We start from the raw sequence: 22,786 nt of genomic DNA on the forward strand, positions 1-22,786 counted from the left end.
TCCAGCCCGAAACAGTTTCCCGATGAATAATGGAAATTTAATTTTCAATCAGCGGTAAACAGTGACCTGGATCACATAGACCGGATCCTGTATCACCAGTGTCTGAGTAATTTTAAGTGTTGTTGTCTACCGGATAATTATAATTTGAAGTTGGTGGACATCACTGAGCGCACTCTATACCTTTTTCTTTTAGATCTACATTTTCACCCTCCACTAACAGGGAGGACCGACAGAGATAGAGACAGAGACACACAGTCAGTGATGGAAATCCAACTAGGCACCCCCCCACTCCCCAATAATCAGGAGCCACCCACTTTCTCCGCCTATTTGAACACCCCCCCCCCCCCCACCCCCTTTGTTGGAGTTACCAGCAGTCACTCAGCCTGTAAGAGATACGGAAACTTTATCATATAAATATTTTATTATACAAGTACAGGACTGAACAGAAGCCACTGACCCCACAGAGCCTCAATATGCGGAGTCCCTGATACAGGCAAATAGTCCAATAACATAAATATATAGCAAGTGGTTACTGCTGAGATCTTGTAGCATGGCGTCTCCTGATCACCCTTACAGACATCACGAGGATTCCTCCACCTTCCTATACACCTGCTTGCATACCTGGTCCTCGCACGTCAGCTCCTGGGGGAGAAAACCAGAGGAGGAGATTAGGAACGTACAACATTAAAAAAAAAAAAAAAAAAGAGGGGTACTTGTTTCCTAGCACGGCCACCACGATTTCTATCGTGGTGGTCGTGTCGGAAAAAAAATTGCGTCGGGTGCATACCAAAACGCACACGACGCAATGTACCTGATTTCTCTCAATAGGCTTCAATGTTAAAATAATTTAACATTGAAGCCTATGGAGAAATCGGGTCCATCGCGTCTCCATTGGCTTCAATGTTAAATTATTTTAACATTGAAACGGAGTACATTAACATAGAAAAAAAAAAAAAAAAAAAAAAAAAAAAAAGGTAAATGGCCCAAGGTGGGCCATTTCTCATTGGCTATGGCCCCGGCATGTGTGTAAAAAATAATGGCCCCCCATTGTGGCCGCCACCCCCACGATTTACGCGAACCCGAAGCATGGCGAGCGCAGCGAGCCCGCGAGGGGCGGCGGTGCGCGTCCTCCGACCTTTTCATTCCCCTACTATCCACGTCGGCGTGGAGTTGAGAATATATAGTTTGGCGAGCCCCGCGAGGGGACGCGGATACCTGTGAAGCCCGCGAGGGACTTGACAGGTATCAGCCTGCGCTCGCCACGCTTCGGGCTCGGTGGCTCGCTACACTATATAGTCTCAACTCCACGCCGACGTGGATAGTAGGGGGAATGAAAAGGTCGTAGGACACGCACCGCTGCGCTCGCCACGCTTCGGGTTCGCGTCAATCGTGGGGGTGGCGGTCACAATGGGGGGCCATTATTTTTTTACACACATATGACGGGGCCATACCCAATGAGAAATGGCCCATTTCCCATTTTTACCTATGTTAAATGCACTCATTTTCAATGTTAAAATATTTTAACATCGAAGCCTATGGAGAAATCGGGGGCATCGCGTCGGACGCGCATAGGCTTCAATGTTAAAATATTTTAACATTGAAGCCTATGGGGAAATCGCGGGCATCGTGTGCCTTAAAGTTAAGGCCCACGATTGTGGCCGTGCTAGGAAACAAGTACCAAAAAAAGTCACCCTGGTAGAGGTTCTGCAAGTAGTGCCAGCAACCGTAGTGTGTCCACCAGCTGTGCACAGATGGCAGGTACCCTCCAATAGCCCTTTACATTATAACGGACGCAATAAGTGGGGCCCTGAGGGATTGGCCGCTGCACACCTCTGGTCACTCCATTAGAGCCTCCTCATGCATTGTTCTCCAGGGGGCATCTAAACCCCCCCAAAACACACCCTGTCCCGCTTGCATCCCTCCATAGGTTTCTATGGGGGATGTGAGGCTGCCCCATGTACCAATATTGGGCAGCATCGTATCGGGCCCCTGGGCTACCGCCATTCTGAGATGTAGCCTACCACTGCCAGTGATCTTAGACATTGTTGTGGTGACTCCTGGAGTCTGTTCTATCAGGACAGTTATTCATGTGGATATTGGGGTTGCAGAACGGAATGCATCAGTTGTGTGGTCCGGAGTATTCCCCCATATAGAGACACATAGGAAGCCTAATATTACATACACACAAGATCATCTGTCCAATCTGGCTGGTTGGAACAGAAGTCTGGCGCTTTATGGGAGAGAGTTAGATAGTTACATAGTAGGTAAGGCTGAAAAAAGACTTGCGTACATCTAGTTCAACCTGGTATAGATATCCATTGCTGATTTGGTAGGTTCTGGTATTTTACAGACAAATTATATTTCTTATTTGTACCCATGGATGTTTTTCTCCAGTAAATGTTTGTCCAACTTTGCCTTGAACGCATTTAATGAGCCAGCCGTTACCACCTCTCTGGGAAGAGAGTTCCAGAGTTTGACTGTTCTGACCGTAAAGAAATTCTTTCTACTAGCTGAATGAAATCTTTTTTCTTCTAATCTATACTCATGCCCTAGATTCCTCAATAAATGATTGTTATTTGCTCCCAGACATAACTAGATTTGAATTTCTAGCAGCCAGGTTGGACAGATCTAGCGTTACACTGCAGGTTGTAGGAATACCCCTGCTTGTGCACAGATGGTAGAATCCATTGATTTTTAACCATTCAACTCAAGGCCCAGCAAACAAGATTATAAAGTTGCCATGGCACTCAGCCATCAGACCCCCACAGGGGAAATATAACACATTGATGACTGTGTTTTCAACTGGGGCCCAAACGCAACCTCCAGTAGCATGTATATCTAATGGCATCCCATCAGGAGAAACCATCTCATATAGAGGTAGGAGGGCCCTGCTCACAGGCTTACAGTCTATAGGGATAATAGGAGGGATACATAAGGATAGGATTCCATAGCATGGCAGTCCCACCAGAATACAGGACAGTCCTGATGGGATGCAGAAACCATCTCATATAGAGGTAGGAGGGCCCTGCTCACAAGCTTACAGTCTATAGGGATAATAGGATGGATACATAAGGATAGGATTCCATAGCATGGCAGTCCCACCAGATTACAGGACAGTCCTGATGGGATGCAGAAACCATCTCATATAGAGGTAGGAGGGCCCTGCTCACAGGCTTACAGTCTATAGGGATAATAGGAGGGATACATAAGGATAGGATTCCATAGCATGGCAGTCCCACCAGATTACAGGACAGTCCTGATGGGATGCAGAAACCATCTCATATAGAGGTAGGAGGGCCCTGCTCACAAGCTTACAGTCTATAGGGATAATAGGAGGGATACATAAGGATAGGATTCCATAGCATGGCAGTCCCACCAGATTACAGGACAGTCCTGATGGGATACAGAAACCATCTCATATAGAGGTAGGAGGGCCCTGCTCACAGACTTACAGTCTATAGGGATAATAGGAGGGATACATAAGGATAGGATTCCATAGCATGGCAGTCCCACCAGATTACAGCACAGTCCTGATGGGATGCAGAAACCATCTCATATAGAGGTAGGAGGGCCCTGCTCGCAGGCTTACAGTCTATAGGGATAATAGGAGGGATACATAAGGATAGGATTCCATAGCATGGCAGTCCCACCAGATTACAGGACAGTCCTGATGGGATGCAGAAACCATCTCATATAGAGGTAGGAGGGTCCTGCTCACAGGCTTACAGTCTATAGGGATAATAGGAGGGATACATAAGGATAGGATTCCATAGCATGGCAGTCCCACCAGATTACAGGACAGTCCTGATGGGATGCAGAAACCATCTCATATAGAGGTAGGAGGGCCCTGCTCACAAGCTTACAGTCTATAGGGATAATAGGATGGATACATAAGGATAGGATTCCATAGCATGGCAGTCCCACCAGATTACAGGACAGTCCTGATGGGATGCAGAAACCATCTCATATAGAGGTAGGAGGGCCCTGCTCACAGGCTTACAGTCTATAGGGATAATAGGAGGGATACATAAGGATAGGATTCCATAGCATGGCAGTCCCACCAGATTACAGGACAGTCCTGATGGGATGCAGAAACCATCTCATATAGAGGAAGGAGGGCCCTGCTCGCAAGCTTACAGTCTATAGGGATAATAGGAGGGATACATAAGGATAGGATTCCATAGCATGGCAGTCCCACCAGATTACAGGACAGTCCTGATGGGATACAGAAACCATCTCATATAGAGGTAGGAGGGCCCTGCTCACAGACTTACAGTCTATAGGGATAATAGGAGGGATACATAAGGATAGGATTCCATAGCATGGCAGTCCCACCAGATTACAGCACAGTCCTGATGGGATGCAGAAACCATCTCATATAGAGGTAGGAGGGCCCTGCTCGCAGGCTTACAGTCTATAGGGATAATAGGAGGGATACATAAGGATAGGATTCCATAGCATGGCAGTCCCACCAGATTACAGGACAGTCCTGATGGGATGCAGAAACCATCTCATATAGAGGTAGGAGGGTCCTGCTCACAGGCTTACAGTCTATAGGGATAATAGGAGGGATACATAAGGATAGGATTCCATAGCATGGCAGTCCCACCAGATTACAGGACAGTCCTGATGGGATACAGAAACCATCTCATATAGAGGTAGGAGGGCCCTGCTCACAGGCTTACAGTCTGTAGGGATAATAGGAGGGATACATAAGGATAGGATTCCATAGCATGGCAGTCCCACCAGATTACAGGACAGTCCTGATGGGATACAGAAACCATCTCATGTAGAGGTAGGAGGGCCCTGCTCGCAGGCTTACAGTCTATAGGGATACATAAGGATAGGAATTCCATAGCATGGCAGTCCCACCAGATTACAGGACAGTCCTGATGGGATGAAATTAGATATAAATGCTACTGGAGGTTGTGTGGGGGGGGGGGGGGTCCTGAAAATGATATGCTTGCCTAAAGAGGTACGCTTACAATTTTGGAGGCTAGTGGAGTGTTAGTGTGCGTGGAAGGACATTCCAAAGGTTGGGTGCTGCCCAATAAAAATCCTGCAAGTGTAAGTGGGAGCGAGTAATGAGTGTTGATGAGAGACGCAGATCTTGAGCAGAGCTGAGAGGTCGGGTGGGGATATATTGTGAGATAGAAGTCGGTGTAGTCAGAGTAATAGCTTTGTATGTAAGTAGAAGTGTTTTATATTGAATACGGTAATACACAGGCAACCAATGGAGGGACTGGCAGAGCGGATCAGCAGACGATGAACGTCTCGCCAGAAGGATCAGCCTCGCAGCTGCATTCAGAATGGATTGTAGTGGCGAGAGTCTGTTCTTAGGGAGACCGGTAAGGAGGCCATTGCAATAATCAATGTGTGATATAATGAGTGCATGGATTAGAGTTTTTGAAGTGTAAGGTACGGACGAATTTTGGATATGTTTTTTAGATGCATGTACCACTATTTGGTGACAGACTGATTGTGAGGAATGAAGCACAGGTCAGAGTTGTGGCACGGTCATGCAAGACTGGTAACCTCATAATGTAACACAAGGCCAGAGACATACCAGATGTAGGTCATCACCATCAATCCAATGGACCCACCCCCGATTCTTCTTCTCCCCCTTCTGAACACACACTAGGCGCCCATTCTCCAAGGTGACCATGCTCTGGAAGGAGAGATTTTTTTGCTGGTTAGACCTTAAAAATGGCAAACAGGTTCTATTGCATATGATCAGAAGAGGAGGGAGAGAGCGAGAGAGAAAGAAATGCCTGTGTATGGCACTGCCAACCTCTTATGGCATCATATACATAGGGTGGCAAATCCGTAAGTGTTCATTCTGTGCTAGTGTTAGGCTGCCACCTCCTGGTACATATAGGTACTACACCACATAGCTGAGAACTCCTCACCTCACATAGGCCCCGATTTATCATTGATCGCATTTACAATGCGATCTGGGCGGAATATTACCGGCCAGGATCGCATTGTAAATGCGATATTTTTCCCGAATGTATGACCTGCTGTGCGCAGGGACAGGGCTCCGAAAGGAGCCGGGGGTCTGCGCATGCGCGGCTACGCGCTGACCCCTCCCCCCCGACCGCACTGCCGCTAGGGCAGTTGATGTTGATACATCGGGCAGCTTCGCATCCCCCAAAGAAACCTACGGGGGATGCGGCGCTGCTGGAGGGGGGAATCGCAGATTCCTGCTGCGGTCCCCTGTGATACATTAGGGGGATACTTAATATTTGCGGTTAACCCCCTGGGTGTTTTTGGGGATTTAGCCGCAAATATTAGTTGATAAATGCAGCCCATAGGGCCTTATTCTAGTTCACTCTCTGACAAAATCCTTCTTAGATGGACAAAACCATGTGCACTGCAGGGGGGCAGATGTTACTTGTGCAGAGAGAATTAGATTTGGGTGGGGTTTTACTTCAAAGGGAGATCTATATTGCAGTGTAACAATAAAGCAGTCAGTATTTACTCTGCACAGAAACAAAATAACTCACCCAAATCTTATTCTCTCTGCACATTTTACATCTGCCCCCCTGCAGTGCACATGTTTTGTCCATCTAAGAAGGATTTTGTCAGAAAGAGTGGACTAGAATAAGGTCCAAAAAAAGGGGGGGGGGGGGGGGGGGTGTACTAATCCTAATGTACCAACCAACCTGCTGCCGTCATTCATACAGAGCCTGTAACATGGTAGTTAGGGCTGATTGGTCGGTTCTTTGTCACATTTGTCCCATAGTACCTTGCATTTCCTATTATCCAGGCCCTTGGTGTCCTCATCAAACTCCTCCCCCAGCGTGAACTGGATCTGGTAATTGCGCAGGCTGCTCAGTGTCCGGATCACAAACGAGTCCCCATTCCGCTCAATGATCTTCTGAGGCTTCAGCAGCTTTGCTACGTTCCGGGTGATGAGATCAATACCTGAGGTGTAGGGAGAGAGCCAGGTCACACAGTGCTGCCCGGTAGGCTGGCACCACTATTACTGGCAGCTACCAGCAGGGCTGCCATCTGAAATTGTGGGACCCGGGACTGACAAGACAGGCAGGACCCCCTTCCCTTTCTCGAACACCTGGTGAGTGTGTCGGCAGCACTAGAATGCTACCCAGCTTCATGAGAAGGGTGGGCAAATTATACTTTATAAACGCCAGTCCTGGGCCCGAGATTGGAGTCACCACAGCCCCTCCTGATGGCTGTATGGTGTACCAGGTAGGTTGGCACCGCTATTACTGTGGCACGGGCAGGTACCAGACAAAGCAGATATGGCCAATTCCCATCTTCAGCACCCAAATTACAATCATACATTACCAGGGAAGCCCAGGAACAGAGCATTGTGTCCTCCTGGAGAGGGGCATGCTGGGAGGTATGGATAATGTATGATTGCCAGCACCTGTGGGGAGCTAGGTAACTGATAAGAAAGGTGTCACCACAGGTGCTGGCAATCATACATTACCAGGGAAGCCCAGGAGCAGAGCATTGTGTCCTCCTGGAGAGGGGCATGCTGGGAGGTATGGATAATGTATGATTGCCAGCACCTGTGGGGAGCTAGGTAACTGATAAGAAAGGTGTCACCACAGGTGCTGGCAATCATACATTACCAGGGAAGCCCAGGAGCAGAGCATTGTGTCCTCCTGGAGAGGGGCATGCTGGGAGGTATGGATAATGTATGATTGCCAGCACCTGTGGGGAGCTAGGTAACTGATAAGAAAGGTGTCACCACAGGTGCTGGTAATCATACATTACCAGGGAAGCCCAGGAACAGAGCATTGTGTCCTCCTGGAGAGGCGCATGCTGGGAGGTATGGATAATGTATGATTGCCAGCACCTGTGGGGAGCTAGGTAACTGATAAGAAAGGTGTCACCACAGGTGCTGGTAATCATACATTACCAGGGAAGCCCAGGAACAGAGCATTGTGTCCTCCTGGAGAGGGGCATGCTGGGAGGTATGGATAATGTAGGATTGCCAGCACCTGTGGGGAGCTAGGTAACTGATAAGAAAGGTGTCACCACAGGTGCTGGTAATCCTACATTACTAGGGAAGCCCAGGAACAGAGCATTGTGTCCTCCTGGAGAGGGGCATGCTGGGAGGTATGGATAATGTATGATTGCCAGCACCTGTGGGGAGCTAGGTAACTGATAAGAAAGGTGTCACCACAGGTGCTGACAATCATACATTACCAGGAAAGCCCAGGAACAGAGCATTGTGTCCTCCTGGAGAGGGGCATGCTGGGAGGTATGGATAATGTAGGATTGCCAGCACCTGTGGGGAGCTAGGTAACTGATAAGAAAGGTGTCACCACATGTGCTGGCAATTATACATTACCAGGGAAGCCCAGGAGCAGAGGCGTAGGGAGGGCGGAGCCACCGGAGCTCATGCTCCGGGCGCAGATTGGTGGAATGGCGCCGCCGGCCGCCCCCCCTCCGCAAATGATCCATTCCCTGCACAAGTTACTTTTCAGGTATAATACCGGGCAGCGCGCGCCGGCGTCTGCCCCAGTGCCCTGCCCTACCCGGCGCCGGCGTCTGCCCTACCCGGCGCCTGCCTCCGTCCTGCCATTGTCGCCCGGTCCCTGCCGCCAAGCGTCACTGATGGTGTGGGCGGGCGGCGGGCAGACAATCTTCTGTCCTCTCTAAATTGGTGCTGCTGCTGCTGCTCGTCCAGCTTCCGGGCAGCGCAGCGTGAGCGTGGTAGCAGAAGGAGTCTTTAGTTCTGCCCTCCCAGACTCACCTGACTCACTTCCTCCTCCGTGGCTACAGCAGCGTTATCAGCCATCCCAAGCGCTGGCTGTAACCTGGAGGAGACAAGGTTTTCTGCTGCCGCCCTGTAATTCAAGGTGAATTATTATGTTATTTATTTAAACAGCTAATTAATGTTAATAATAAACAGTAATAAACTTGGGGTGGGGGTGGGGCTGAATATCTCTGGCTTCTGCTGCCGCCCCGACCCTGCTGTGCTGTATATGTCTCTATTCTTTATCTGCATATATATTTATTTACAGCTGTCAGCATCTTATATAGATTCCGTTACAGCGTCTTATATAGTGCAGCAGATTCCGTTACAGTATCTTATATAGCGCAGCAGATTCCGTTACAGCGTCTTATATAGCGCAGCAGATTCCGTTACAGCGTCTTATATAGCGCAGCAGATTCCGTTACAGCGTCTTATATAGCGCAGCAGATTCCGTTACAGTGTCTTATATAGCGCAGCAGATTCCGTTACAGTGTCTTATATAGCGCAGCAGATTCCGTTACAGTGTCTTATATAGCGCAGCAGATTCCGTTACAGTGTCTTATATAGCGCAGCAGATTCCGTTACAGTGTCTTATATAGCGCAGCAGATTCCTTTACAGTGTCTTATATAGCGCAGCAGATTCCGTTACAGGTTGTTATATAGCGTAGCAAATTCCGTTACAGTGTCTTATATAGCGCAGCAGATTCCGTTACAGTGTCTTATATAGCGCAGCAGATTCCGTTACAGTGTCTTATATAGCGCAGCAGATTCCGTTACAGTGTCTTATATAGCGCAGCAGATTCCGTCAGTGTCTTATATAGCGCAGCAGATTCCGTTACAGTGTCTTATATAGCGCAGCAGATTCCGTTACAATGTCTTATTTTTTACGTTTTTCTTTTCAAATGCCAACACATGTTAGCCACGCCCCCAATTCATTACAGGGGGGGGGGGGGGGGGGGGCGAAATATGCCCTTGCTCCGGGCACCATGGCACCTAGCTACTCCGCTGCCCAGGAGCAGAGCATTGTGTCCTCCTGGAGAGAGGCATGCTGGGAGGTATGGATAATGTATGATTGCCAGCACCTGTGGGGAGCTAGGTAACTGATAAGAAAGGTGTCACCACAGGTGCTGGCAATTATACATTACCAGGGAAGCCCAGGAGCAGAGCACAGTTCTGTTCCTGCTCAGCACCAGAGGAGAACACGAGCTGCTGATGGGAAGGTTACCTGGCTGTCAGGTGATAGCTGATACCAAGTAGCACATGGACCCCAGTTACTGTACCAGATTCTGTATGTAATCCCGACATGGTCAAAATACCGACATATAGACAGGTTAAAAAAAAAAAAAAAGTCAACATGACTTTCAGTCGACAGGGTTTTTTCAGTTTTTTTTACCCGAATGTCGACACAGTTGAAAGTCAACCGCAGCCCCTTGCAATGCTTCGGGCACGGTGCCTCGATACGCTCGGCACACCGGTTTATTCTCCCACCACGCCCTAGTGGATGGTAGGGCATGAAATACCGCCTGCACATGTCGTGTCAAAAAAAAAAAAAAAAAAAAATAACCATGTCGACCTCCCTCACCTGTCTACATTCTAGATGTCAGTATTTTGACTCCCACTGTACCACATCACTGGCCATGCGTCGGACAGGGGACACGTCACCACTCCCAATTGTAGTCCTCATGGATGGTAAAGTAGGAAACTTTTTTTATAGACACAATAATAAAAACCCTCACATCATCCATAGGCTGTGTTAACAGTTATCATGTCAATCAATAATGGTCGACCTAAAATGTAGGCACCAATCTGGAATTCTAACCTCTGCAGGGTAATGTGGCTGCTCGCTGAGCCTCCCAGATACACGGCAATTACAGATCAATCAGGGGTCACTGGCTCTAAGCGAGCGTTCTGCCAGGGAGCCAATCACAGGCTGAGAAGCAGCCACATTACCCTGCAATCAGGTGTCTGCCACTGGCTCTAGGTGAGCGTTCTGGCAGGGAGCCAATCACAGGCTGAGAAGCAGCCAGATGATGGGTCAGTCTGACCTCTGCACAGGAATAAGCAACTGCAGAGCTATAGGGTGACAGACCTTACACAGTGCAATATGGAGAAACACCACCCAGAGGTGCCCCCCTTGGCACCAGCCGCTACACCACCCAGAGGTGCCCCCCTTGGCACCAGCCATCTACACCACCCAGAGGTGCCCCCCTTGGCACCAGCCATCTACACCACCCAGAGGTGCCCCCCTTGGCACCAGCCATCTACACCACCCAGCCATTGCTGCCCCCCAGACTCTCCCCGAGGACACCTTACCCAGGCTCTGCATGTACCGCTCACAGTTCTCATTGCTGACCATGTTCCAGGTGCCAGAGAAGTTTGGAGGAGCCATGACCAGCCTGTAGGAGAACCAAGAGACAGCAGCTGGACCTAAGACACAGTAACCTCTCTGCTCACAGCCAGATTTATACTGATTTGGGAGGAGTGTGTCCCAGCAGCAGGATGGTCTGATGGGCTGTCATTAACCTCTTCTCTGCCAGTGTACTGACCTCTGCAGTGTCCAAGTCTCATGTTACATATAACGCACAGATTAGTAACAGCTTTGTCTGTCTTTTATCCTGCAAACCTCTGCAGTTACACTTCAGGCTTGTACATGACTTCTATAACATTGCTCTGGAGTCACACACAACATGTTTCCTACCAGACCCTGTCCTTCAGGGACACAATGCTCTGTTCCTGGGCTTCCCTGGTAATGTATGATTGCCAGCACCTGTGGTGACGCCTTTCTTATCAGTTACCTAGCTCCCCACAGGTGCTGGCAATCATACATTATCCATACCTCCCAGCATGCCCCTCTCCAGGAGGACACAATGCTCTGTTCCTGGGCTTCCCTGGTAATGTAGGATTGCCATCACCTGTGGTGACACCTTTCTTATCAGTTACCTAGCTCCCCACAGGTGCTGGCAATCATACATTATCCATACCTCCCAGCATGCCCCTCTCCAGGAGGACACAATGCTCTGTTCCTGGGCTTCCCTGGTAATGTATGATTACCAGCACCTGTGGTGACACCTTTCTTATCAGTTACCTAGCTCCCCACAGGTAATGACAATCATACATTATCCATACCTCCCAGCATGCCCCTCTCCAGGAGGACACAATGCTCTGTTCCTGGGCTTCCCTGGTAATGTATGATTGCCAGCACCTGTGGTGACACCTTTCTTATCAGTTACCTAGCTCCCCACAGGTGCTGGCAATCATACATTATCCATACCTCCCAGCATGCCCCTCTCCAGGAGGACACAATGCTCTGTTCCTGGGCTTCCCTGGTAATGTATGATTACCAGCACCTGTGGTAACACCTTTCTTATCAGTTACCTAGCTCCCCACAGGTAATGACAATCATACATTATCCATACCTCCCAGCATGCCCCTCTCCAGGAGGACACAATGCTCTGTTCCTGGGCTTCCCTGGTAATGTAGGATTGCCAGCACCTGTGGTGACACCTTTCTTATCAGTTACCTAGCTCCCCACAGGTGCTGGCAATCATACATTATCCATACCTCCCAGCATGCCCCTCTCCAGGAGGACACAATGCTCTGTTCCTGGGCTTCCCTGGTAATGTATGATTACCAGCACCTGTGGTAACACCTTTCTTATCAGTTACCTAGCTCCCCACAGGTAATGACAATCATACATTATCCATACCTCCCAGCATGCCCCTCTCCAGGAGGACACAATGCTCTGTTCCTGGGCTTCCCTGGTAATGTATGATTGCCAGCACCTGTGGTGACACCTTTCTTATCAGTTACCTAGCTCCCCACAGGTGCTGGCAATCATACATTATCCATACCTCCCAGCATGCCCCTCTCCAGGAGGACACAATGCTCTGTTCCTGGGCTTCCCTGGTAATGTGTGATTGCCAGCACCTGTGGTGACACCTTTCTTATCAGTTACCTAGCTCCCCACAGGTAATGACAATCATACATTATCCATACCTCCCAGCATGCCCCTCTCCAGGAGGACACAATGCTCTGTTCCTGGGCTTCCCTGGTAATGTATGATTGCCAGCACCTGTGGTGACACTTTTCTTATCAGTTACCTAGCTCCCCACAGGTGCTGGCAATCCTACATTATCCATACCTCCCAGCATGCCCCTCTCCAGGAGGACACAATGCTCTGCTCCTGGACTTCCCTGGTAATGTAGGATTGCCAGCACCTGTGGTGACACCTTTCTTATCAGTTACCTAGCTCCCCACAGGTGCTGGTAATCATACATTATCCATACCTCCCAGCATGCCCCTCTCCAGGAGGACACAATGCTCTGTTCCTGGGCTTCCCTGGTAATGTATGATTGCCAGCACATGTGGTGACACCTTTCTTATCAGTTACCTAGCTCCCCACAGGTGATGGCAATCCTACATTATCCATACCTCCCAGCATGCCCCTCTCCAGGAGGACACAATGCTCTGTTCCTGGGCTTCCCTGGTAATGTATGATTGCCAGCACCTGTGGTGAGACCTTTCTTATCAGTTTCCTAGCTCCCCACAGGTGATGGCAATCCTACATTATCCATACCTCCCAGCATGCCCCTCTCCAGGAGGACACAATGCTCTGCTCCTGGACTTCCCTGGTAATGTATGATTGCCAGCACCTGTGGTGACACCTTTCTTATCAGTTACCTAGCTCCCCACAGGTGCTGGCAATCATACATTATCCATACCTCCCAGCATGCCCCTCTCCATGAGGACACAATGCTCTGTTCCTGGGATTGCCAGCACCTGTGGTGACACCTTTCTTATCAGTTACCTAGCTCACTAGACCCAATTTAGGGTAATGGTGGTGTGGGGTGTGGTGTGGTGCCCCTGGACTGGTTGGGCTGGGTGGCTTTAGTGCGGCACACTCTTACATTCTATTAACACTTTTCGCTCACTAACATTATCTCTCTACTATTTTAATTACATTTCATTTTATTTTATCTCTCTCTTTATATATCGCTTCGGCTTCCTATCACTAATTATTAATACTATAGTATCTCACTGGGGTGCCGCACTGGGCTTTCTAGCTTATGATAGTTTTTGGGGTGCCGCACCCTGCACCTAGATATAGCGCTAGGGACCCCCAACATACAGAGAAGCCTTGACGTGGCTTGGGGGCATATCATACACCTGCGCAGGTATATGTAACCAATATCCAATATCTCTGAATTCTATCATCATGTAGTGTTCATGATTGGTTACTACTCAGTGTTTTACTCACTGGTGGGATAGGCCAATGGTGAGGCGGGCTACTGGTGGGATAGGCCAATGGTGAGACAGGCTACTGGTGGGACAGGCCAATGGTGAGATGGGCTACTGGTGGGATAGGCCAATGGTGGGACAGGTCAATGGTGAGACGGGATACTGGTGGGATAGGCCACTGGTGAGAAAGGCCAATGGTAAGGCAGGCCACTGGTGAGACGGGCTACTGGTGGGATAGGCCAATGGTGGGATAGGCCACTGGTGAGACGGGCTACTGGTGGGATAGGCCAATGGTGGGATAGGCCAATGGTGGGATAGGCCACTGGTGAGACGGGCTACTGGTGGGATAGGCCAATGGTGAGGCAGGCCACTGGTGGGATAGGGCCAATGGTGAGGCAGGCCACTGATGGGATAGGCCAATGGTGAGGCAGGCCACTGGTGGGATAGGCCAATGGTGAGGCAGGCCACTGGTGGGATAGGCCAATGGTGAGGCAGGCCACTGGTGGGATAGGCCAATGGTGAGACAGGCCACTGGTGGGATAGGCCACTGGTGAGATAGACCAATGGTGAGGCAGGCCACTGGTGGTATAGGCCAGGACTCGCCTCAATAGAATATTTATTGCTGTTACTATAGTTTGTGCATGCAGTTGCGACTATATGCTATGTGTAACCTGAGACCTTTTGCCAACGTCAACCTATTGGTGTTGACCTAATGACTGTCTATGTACACACTGTAGACCTAATCCGGAGCAGACTCAGAGTACAGCCATGAGAATACTTGGGGGGGGACCGACCTTTCTTTTAATAATGACTATACAGAAATTCAGTCTTTTTATATTTTTATTGGTGTGGTTGTGTAAGGCGGAGGGTGCTGGTGCGCGTGCCAAAGGGTGCTGGTGCGCGTGCAAAAGGGTGCTGGTGCGCGTGTCGAAGTGCCGACGCTGGGATGGGCGGAGCAGCGGGAACACTTAGATTTTTATTTTACATTTTTATTATTGTGAAAGGCTCACATCGACCTTTGACTAAGTCAACCTCGTCAATGTTTACCACATTATGTCGACCTGTTGACTGCCTTGGTGATAGTTTCACAGAGTCGCATGTAGAAAACCTGATGGCGAACGACCTATTCCATTCTGATTGCGTTCCTGTCCGTTCCTCGCAACATGAATAATCCCAGCTAGACCACACGGTGTGTGGAAACTAGAACAGGTTTAATAACGTTATTTAACAAAAGGGTTAAACATTTCTGCTTTTCTCCAGCAATTCATTGTCCTTTATATTCCTCAGTCAAATGATTTGTTCCCTGCCTTTAAACTGGGCTTCCCACTGATTGTTTTGTACACAATGCTGTATTGACGTCAAGCCTCCATTGTGTCCTCCATTGTGCCCTGAGCTCCACACAGCTGCCGTCCTGCTATTGGAGGAAACCCCTTGCGGTGCACACAGATAGGCCTCCCTGTAGTGTTACAATGTAACGGGCAGATTACAACTGCTCGGCCGTTTTGGGGGATTTTTCACGCTGGACCCACAGTGACGGAACCGTATTATTCTGGATTCTGAGAAATATACACCGGATCTGGCCTGCTGGCTTTGGTTTATGATTTCTGTGCTCCACCCACTACTGTTTGTCTCCTTTTTTAGTATTGAATTGACTTTAATACCTGCTATGTCTAATGTCTAAGGAAAATCTAAGAACATTTGAAACTAGTAGGATTTTTGAAAACTGTGTTTATTTTTCCCTATTTCCAGTGTTTGCAACTCGTTTCGCAGAGCTGTAATCCATTTCCTTTTTTAAAGAATTTATCTATCTCCTACCAAACCACTTAGAGGACGTAGGCCGCAGAGCGTCGAAACGCGTTGCAAACACTGGTAACATCTTGCCTCCGGCCCCATGTCCTATAGGTTTCTATGGGGGATGCAAAGCTGCCTGATGTATCAACATTACATCCCTGGGCTACCACCATCCTGAGATAGCAGTAGCCTATGGGCTACGGGTCGCAGCGTTAACCGTGCATGCACATACCCTCGGCACAGCACATCCCAGGGACAAGCTCCTTTTGGAACCCTGTCCCTGCATGCGGGGTATGATACATCCCGCCATTAGGGCCTTTTACACCGCCTGCTGGGAGTAAATGTATCATTATTTCTCTATTAATTGGATGATCATTATGCTGGAAAAGCTTCTTATTATCCTCGAGGTTGCACAGGTTAGATCCCGTTGTTCTCATTGGTCACATTCCCCCCACAAGCTGTTGATGTGGCCCTTTACACTGTGGCAGCAGTCACATCAAAGGGATCCATTTGTCGCACCAGGTACTGTTGACTCAGTAAGTGTATAAGACCAATTCATGTGCGGCTACAGTCCCAACCCAACATTACTACTACACTGTATATGCTTCTCCTTGCAGACTCTCAGTGATGCCGGGAGGATATATGCTAGGTGTACGAGGACACGTCTGTATCATGGTGGTGCTCCCAACCCAGTGCGCTGTCTCCTGCCAAGATGCTGCTATGAGGATTTACTCCGTGTGTCACACCCTGGCTATTCCGTCTCCCCGCTCCATGTGTGTCACACCCTGGCTAATCCGTCTCCCAGCTCCATGTGTGTCACACCCTGGTTTATCCATGCCCCCGCTCTGTGTGTCACACCCTGGCTAATCCATGTCCCCGCCCTGTGTGTCACACCCTGGTTAATCCATGCCCCCGCCCTGTGCGTCACACCCTGGTTAATCCATGCCCCCGCTCTGTGTGTCACACCCTGGCTAATCCGTCTCCCCGCTCAGTGTGTCACACCCTGGCTAATCCATGTCCCCCGCCCCGTGTGTCGTACCCTGGCTAATCCGTCTCCCCGCCCAGTGTGTCACACCCTGGGTAATCAGTCTTCCCGCTCCGTGCGTCGCACCCTGGCTAATCCGTGTCCCCGTCCGGTGTGTCACACCCTGGCTAATCCGTCTCCCCGCTCAGTGTGTCACACCCTGGCTAATCCATGTCCCCCGCCCCGTGTGTCGTACCCTGGCTAATCCGTCTCCCCGCCCAGTGTGTCACACCCTGGGTAATCAGTCTTCCTGCTCCGTGTGTCGCACCCTGGCTAATCCGTGTCCCCGTCCGGTGTGTCACACCCTGGCTAATCCGTCTCCCCGCTCAGTGTGTCACACTCTGGCTAAACCGTCTCCCCGCTCCGTGTGTCACACTCTGGCTAATCCGTCTTCCCGCTCCGTGTGTCACACCCTGGCTAATTCGTCTCCCTGCCCCGTGTTGCACACTGGCTAATCCGTCTTTCCGCTTCGTGTGTCGCACCCTGGCTAATCTGTGTCCCCGTCCCGTGTGTCACACCCTGGCTAATCCATCTTCCCGCTCCGTGTGTCACAGCCTGGCTAATCCGTCTCCCCGCCCCGTGTGTCGCACCCTGGCTAATCCGTCTCCCCGCCCCGTGTGTCACACCCTGGCTAATCGGTCTTCCCGCTCCGTGTGTCGCACCCTGGCTAATCCGTGTCTCCGTCCGGTGTGTCACACCCTGGTTAATCCATGTCCCCGCTCCTTGTGTCACACCCTGGCTAATCCGTCTCTCTGCCCCGTGTGTCGCACTCTGGCTAATCAGTCTCCCCACCTCGTGTGCCGCACCCTGGCTAATCCGTCTCCCCGCCCTGTGTGTCGCACCAGGCTAATCCGTGTCCCCGCCCTGTATGTCACACCCTGGTTAATCCATGCCCCCGCTCTGTGTCACACCCTGGCTAATCCGTCTCCCCGCGTGTGACACCCTGGCTATTCCGTCTCCCCACGTGTGACACCCTGGCTAATCCGTCTCCCCGCCCCGTGTGTCGCACCCTGGCTAATTTGTCTCCCCGCCCTGTGAGTCTCCCCGCTCTATGAGAGTCACACCCTGGCTAATCCGTCTCCCCGCTCCGTGTGTCGCACCCTGGCTAATCCATGTCCCCCCGTGTGTCACACCCTGGCTAATTCGTCTCCCCGCCCCGTGTTGCACACTGGCTAATCCGTCTTCCCGCTTCGTGTGTCGCACCCTGGCTAATCTGTGTCCCCGTCCCGTGTGTCACACCCTGGCTAATCCATCTTCCCGCCCCGTGTGTCACACCCTGGCTAATCCGTCTCCCCGCTCCGTGTGTCGCACCCTATCTAATCTGTCTCCCCGCCCCGTGTGTCGCACCCTGGCAAATCCCTCTTCCCGCTCCGTGTGTCGCACCCTGGCTAATCCGTCTCTCTGCCCCGTGTCTCGCACCCTGGCTAATCCGTCTTCCCGCCCTGTGTGTCGCACCAGGCTAATCCGTGTCCCCGCCCTGTGTGTCACACCCTGGCTAATCCGTCTCCCCGCGTGTGACACCCTGGCTATTCCGTCTCCCCACGTGTGACACCCTGGCTAATCCGTCTCCCTGCTCTGTGAGTCACACCCTGGCTAATCCGTCTCCCCGCTCCGTGTGTCGCACCCTGGCTAATCCATGTCCCCCCGTGTGTCACACCCTGGCTAATTCGTCTCCCCGCCCCGTGTTGCACACTGGCTAATCCGTCTTCCCGCTTCGTGTGTCGCACCCTGGCTAATCTGTGTCCCCGTCCCGTGTGTCACACCCTGGCTAATCCATCTTCCCGCCCCGTGTGTCACACCCTGGCTAATCCGTCTCCCCGCCCCGTGTGTCGCACCCTATCTAATCTGTCTCCCCGCCCCGTGTGTCGCACCCTGGCAAATCCCTCTTCCCGCTCCGTGTGTCGCACCCTGGCTAATCCGTCTCTCTGCCCCGTGTCTCGCACCCTGGCTAATCCGTCTTCCCGCCCTGTGTGTCGCACCAGGCTAATCCGTGTCCCCGCCCTGTGTGTCACACCCTGGCTAATCCGTCTCCCCGCGTGTGACACCCTGGCTATTCCGTCTCCCCACGTGTGACACCCTGGCTAATCTGTCTCCCCGCCCCGTGTTTCGCACCCTGGCTAATTTGTCTCCCCGCCCTGTGAGTCTCCCCGCTCTATGAGAGTCACACCCTGGCTAATCCGTCTCCCCGCTCCGTGTGTCGCACCCTGGCTAATCCATGTCCCCCCCGTGTGTCGCACCCTGGCTAATCCGTCTCCCCGCCCAGTGTGTCGCACCCTGGGTAATCAGTCTTCCCGCTCCGTGTGTCGGACCCTGGCTAATCCGTCTCCCCGCCCTGTGTGTCGCACCCTGGCTAATCCGTCTCCCCCCTCAATGTGTCACACCATGGCTAATCCGTCTCCCTGCTCAGTGTGTCACACTCTGGCTAATCCGTCTCCCCACTCCATGTGTCACACTCTGGCTAATCCGTCTCCCGGCTCCGTGTGTCACACTCTGGCTGATGTGACCCCAAACTCTGTTACCCAGGTCCCCCAACTCGTTGCTCTACATGTTGTACAGCAACTGTACTCTGGGTGCTCTAGCGCACTGCTCTGCACGTCGTAGCCTGGCTGTGCTCTGGTGCACTGCTCTGCGCGTCGTAGCCTGGCTGTGCTCTGGTGCACTGCTCTGCACATCGTAGCCTGGCTGTGCTCTGGTGCACTGCTCTGCACGTCGTAGCCTGGCTGTGCTCTGGTGCACTGCTCTGCACGTCGTAGCCTGGCTGTGCTCTGGCACAATGCTCTGCACGTCGTAGCCTGGCTGTGCTCTGGTGCACTGCTCTGCACGTCGTAGCCTGGCTGTGCTCTGGTGCACTGCTCTGCGCGTCGTAGCCTGGCTGTGCTCTGGTGCACTGCTCTGCACATCGTAGCCTGGCTGTGCTCTGGTGCACTGCTCTGCACGTCGTAGCCTGGCTGTGCTCTGGTGCACTGCTCTGCACGTCGTAGCCTGGCTGTGCTCTGGCACAATGCTCTGCACAACATAGCCTGGCTGTGCTCTGGTGCACTGCTCTGCACGTCGTAGCCTGGCTGCGTCTGTCTCTCCCCGGTATATCTGTGCATGATACAAGGTCCATATGTTACACCTGTGGTCTGTCTGTCCCCGGTATACCTGTGCCTGATACAAGGTCCATCTGTTACACCTGTGGTCTGTCTGTCCCCGATATACCTGTGCAACATAGAAAATACTTCTCAGGACAGTGTCACTTTAATTCCTGAACCTCAGAACTAACAATAAGATAACAGTGTTACTACCGGTGACAGGTCAATGTCTGACTCCGAGCCGCCTGCAATGTCTGGTCACATTCACAGGTCACAGACGATTCCGGAGATAAAGGTTCAATTACTACCTAATAGTCAGCATGTGTTACAGAACTATCCCTATGTCCAGTCCCCATGTGTATCATCACAGCCCCCACCTGTATTATCACAGCCCCCGCCTGTATTATCACAGCCCCCACCTGTATCATCACAGCCCCCGCCTGTATTGATTGAGAAAAAGAGCGCTTTGAGGGATATATAAATGGAAATAATGGGATATGGAAATAATGGTATATAAAAAAAGATAAATATATAATCGAGTGGTACCTGTAAAAAAACTTGTAGGTTAGTAAATAATGTTTACACCCTTTTGGGGAAAAATTATATTGTATTGTAAGGAGAGGTCCAGTACTACTGTCCCTAGCTTACCCTACGATCCAGTGCTTGAAGAACGGCAGTTTATGATGGTAATAGTACCATATCCATACCGCTGAGGCCAATGTGATCGTCAAACTTGCTGGAGATGGAATGCCGGCAGTTTGAGAGGACCGTGGTCGTTGCGGGGTGGTATGGTGTCCTGTGCACGATGTTTGTTTGTACAGGAAACTGGTAGCTGCCGTTCCAGTCCGGTGGAGTTGTATTCGCCGCGTGTAGCGGGTGCCGGAAGTAGCGGAAATGACCGGAGGTATTCCGGAAGTCAGCGCCGGGCGCTGTGGGGATCGTGGACGGGTCTGGAAGGGAACGGAGTTGGAAGCTTCTCCTTGTCTCCAACGCGTTTCGTGCGTCCTGCGCACTTTATCAAGGATACTGGTTTGTTAACCGGATTGAGTATTTATAGAAATAACTTTATTAATAAAACCGGAAGTGATGTCCGCAAAATGGCCGAAAATGGTGGGAACCACATGTTTTTTCAGCCAGAAAAATAAAATTCATTATTTTAAGGATAAAAAATAGACTTCTATTAGTAAAAATAGGTACCACTCATATTTTAAAGAAATGCATTTAACTCAATATCTATATTGAGTCCTAAAGGTTCCAGTGTTTTCATATTAAATATCCACTTTGTTTCTGTCTTCTTGAGCTCCTTTACCAGGTCACCACCTCTCCAGTTTTTACTTACTTTTTGTATGGCTATACACTTCAGACCTGCTGGGTTTTTTCCATGTTTTTGAAGAAAGTGGTCAGATACACTGTGAGTTTTGAGGCCTTTGCAGATATTATAAACGTGTTCGGCAAAACGGATCTTCACTCTCCTTTTTGTTTGCCCAACATACTGTAATCCGCATTGGCACTCAAGTAGGTAGATTACTCCCTCTGTGTTACATGAAAGTTGATCTTTAATTTTATATTCTTTACCTGTTTGATTTGATTTGAAAGTCAATATAGGTTTTATTGAGGTTCTATTGTTTTTACATGCTTTACAGTTCTGGCAGCTAAAGAAGCCCTTGCTGCCTGTTGGTGGATTATCTTCTGGATCTTTGGTGTAACTGGATACTAGATGTTGTTTCATATTTTTTGCCTTGCGATATATAATTTTTGTTTTTTTCCGGAAGCATTGGTAGTAAGGTTTCATCTAATTTTTGTACATGCCAATGTTTTTGGACCATTTGTTCAATTATGTTTGAATTGCTTGTATATTGTGTAAAGAAAGCCAAGTTGAAGTTTTCTTGATTTGTTCTTTTTTGTTTATATGAAATTAGTTCCTTTCTGTCCTTTGCTTGGATTTTCTCTAGCTGTCGGTTTAGTTTTTCTTCTTTATATCCTTTTGCTAGGAAGTTGTCTTTCATTTCTTTGCTTTGTATCAGAAAGGTTGAATCATCTGTGCAGTTTCTTTTTACTCTGCGGAATTGGCCCACTGGGATGTTTTCAATCCAATTTCTATGATGATTACTTGTTGATGGTAGAATATTATTTCCATTCACCTCTTTTGTATGTGTTCTTGTCTTGAGGTTCTGATTTTCGAAATATATCTCCAGATCTAAGTATATGACTTGTGTTTTACTTGAAGTTGTGGTAAACTCTAGATTTAAATTATTTGAGTTGATGTATGTTTGAAAGCTGGTAAGTTGTTCTTCTGTCCCTTGCCACACAAAGAACACGTCATCTATATAACGATACCAATGGACAAGGTGTGGACTATGTTGGTTTTCGGTCCAAATACAGTCATCTTCCCACTTGGCTACGAATAGGTTGGCATAACTGGGGGCCAGTGGGGTCCACATTGCCGTTCCTTTCTTTTGCAGGAAAAATTCTCCATTATGCCAGAAATAATTGTGTGTTAAGATGAAATGGATGTTCTCCATAATGAAATTAATTTGAGAGTTTTTCAGGGTTTGGTCAGATGAAAGATAGTGCCTTGTGTGTTCGCAACCTTGGTCATGTGGGATGCATGTGTACAGGGACTTAACGTCCGCAGTACACATGATGTACTCTTCTTTCCATTCCAGTTGTTCTAGGACCTGTAGTATACTTGATGTGTCCTTTAGATAGCTTCTTTGTTGTTTAACTAACTCTTGTAGAAAGAAGTCTGTATACTTTGACAAATTCGACGTGATTGATCCAATCCCGTCAAACAGGTAAAGAATATAAAATTAAAGATCAACTTTCATGTAACACAGAGGGAGTAATCTACCTACTTGAGTGCCAATGCGGATTACAGTATGTTGGGCAAACAAAAAGGAGAGTGAAGATCCGTTTTGCCGAACA

The 22,786-nt window shown here is 49.7% G+C and overlaps 1 protein-coding gene across 1 annotated transcript in view; it reads right to left on the minus strand.

Annotated features, from left to right (window-relative positions):
* Nucleotides 1-402: 402 nt before the first annotated feature.
* Nucleotides 403-22,786, minus strand: part of NMNAT1 (nicotinamide nucleotide adenylyltransferase 1) — a 63,450-nt gene continuing 41,066 nt past the window's right edge. The window contains exons 8-12 of the mRNA XM_083161581.1: nucleotides 20,558-20,811; nucleotides 11,048-11,246; nucleotides 6,749-6,927; nucleotides 5,567-5,668; nucleotides 403-642 (exon numbers count right to left, since the gene is read on the minus strand). Of these exons, the coding sequence (XP_083017707.1) occupies nucleotides 580-642; nucleotides 5,567-5,668; nucleotides 6,749-6,927; nucleotides 11,048-11,246; nucleotides 20,558-20,811 (797 nt within the window). The 3' untranslated portion in view covers nucleotides 403-579. The remainder of the gene's footprint in view (nucleotides 643-5,566; nucleotides 5,669-6,748; nucleotides 6,928-11,047; nucleotides 11,247-20,557; nucleotides 20,812-22,786) is intronic.

Source organism: Crinia signifera, chromosome 19 (genome assembly GCF_055691185.1).
Source record: "Crinia signifera chromosome 19, ASM5569118v1, whole genome shotgun sequence".
NCBI classification, from domain to species: domain Eukaryota; kingdom Metazoa; phylum Chordata; class Amphibia; order Anura; family Myobatrachidae; genus Crinia; species Crinia signifera.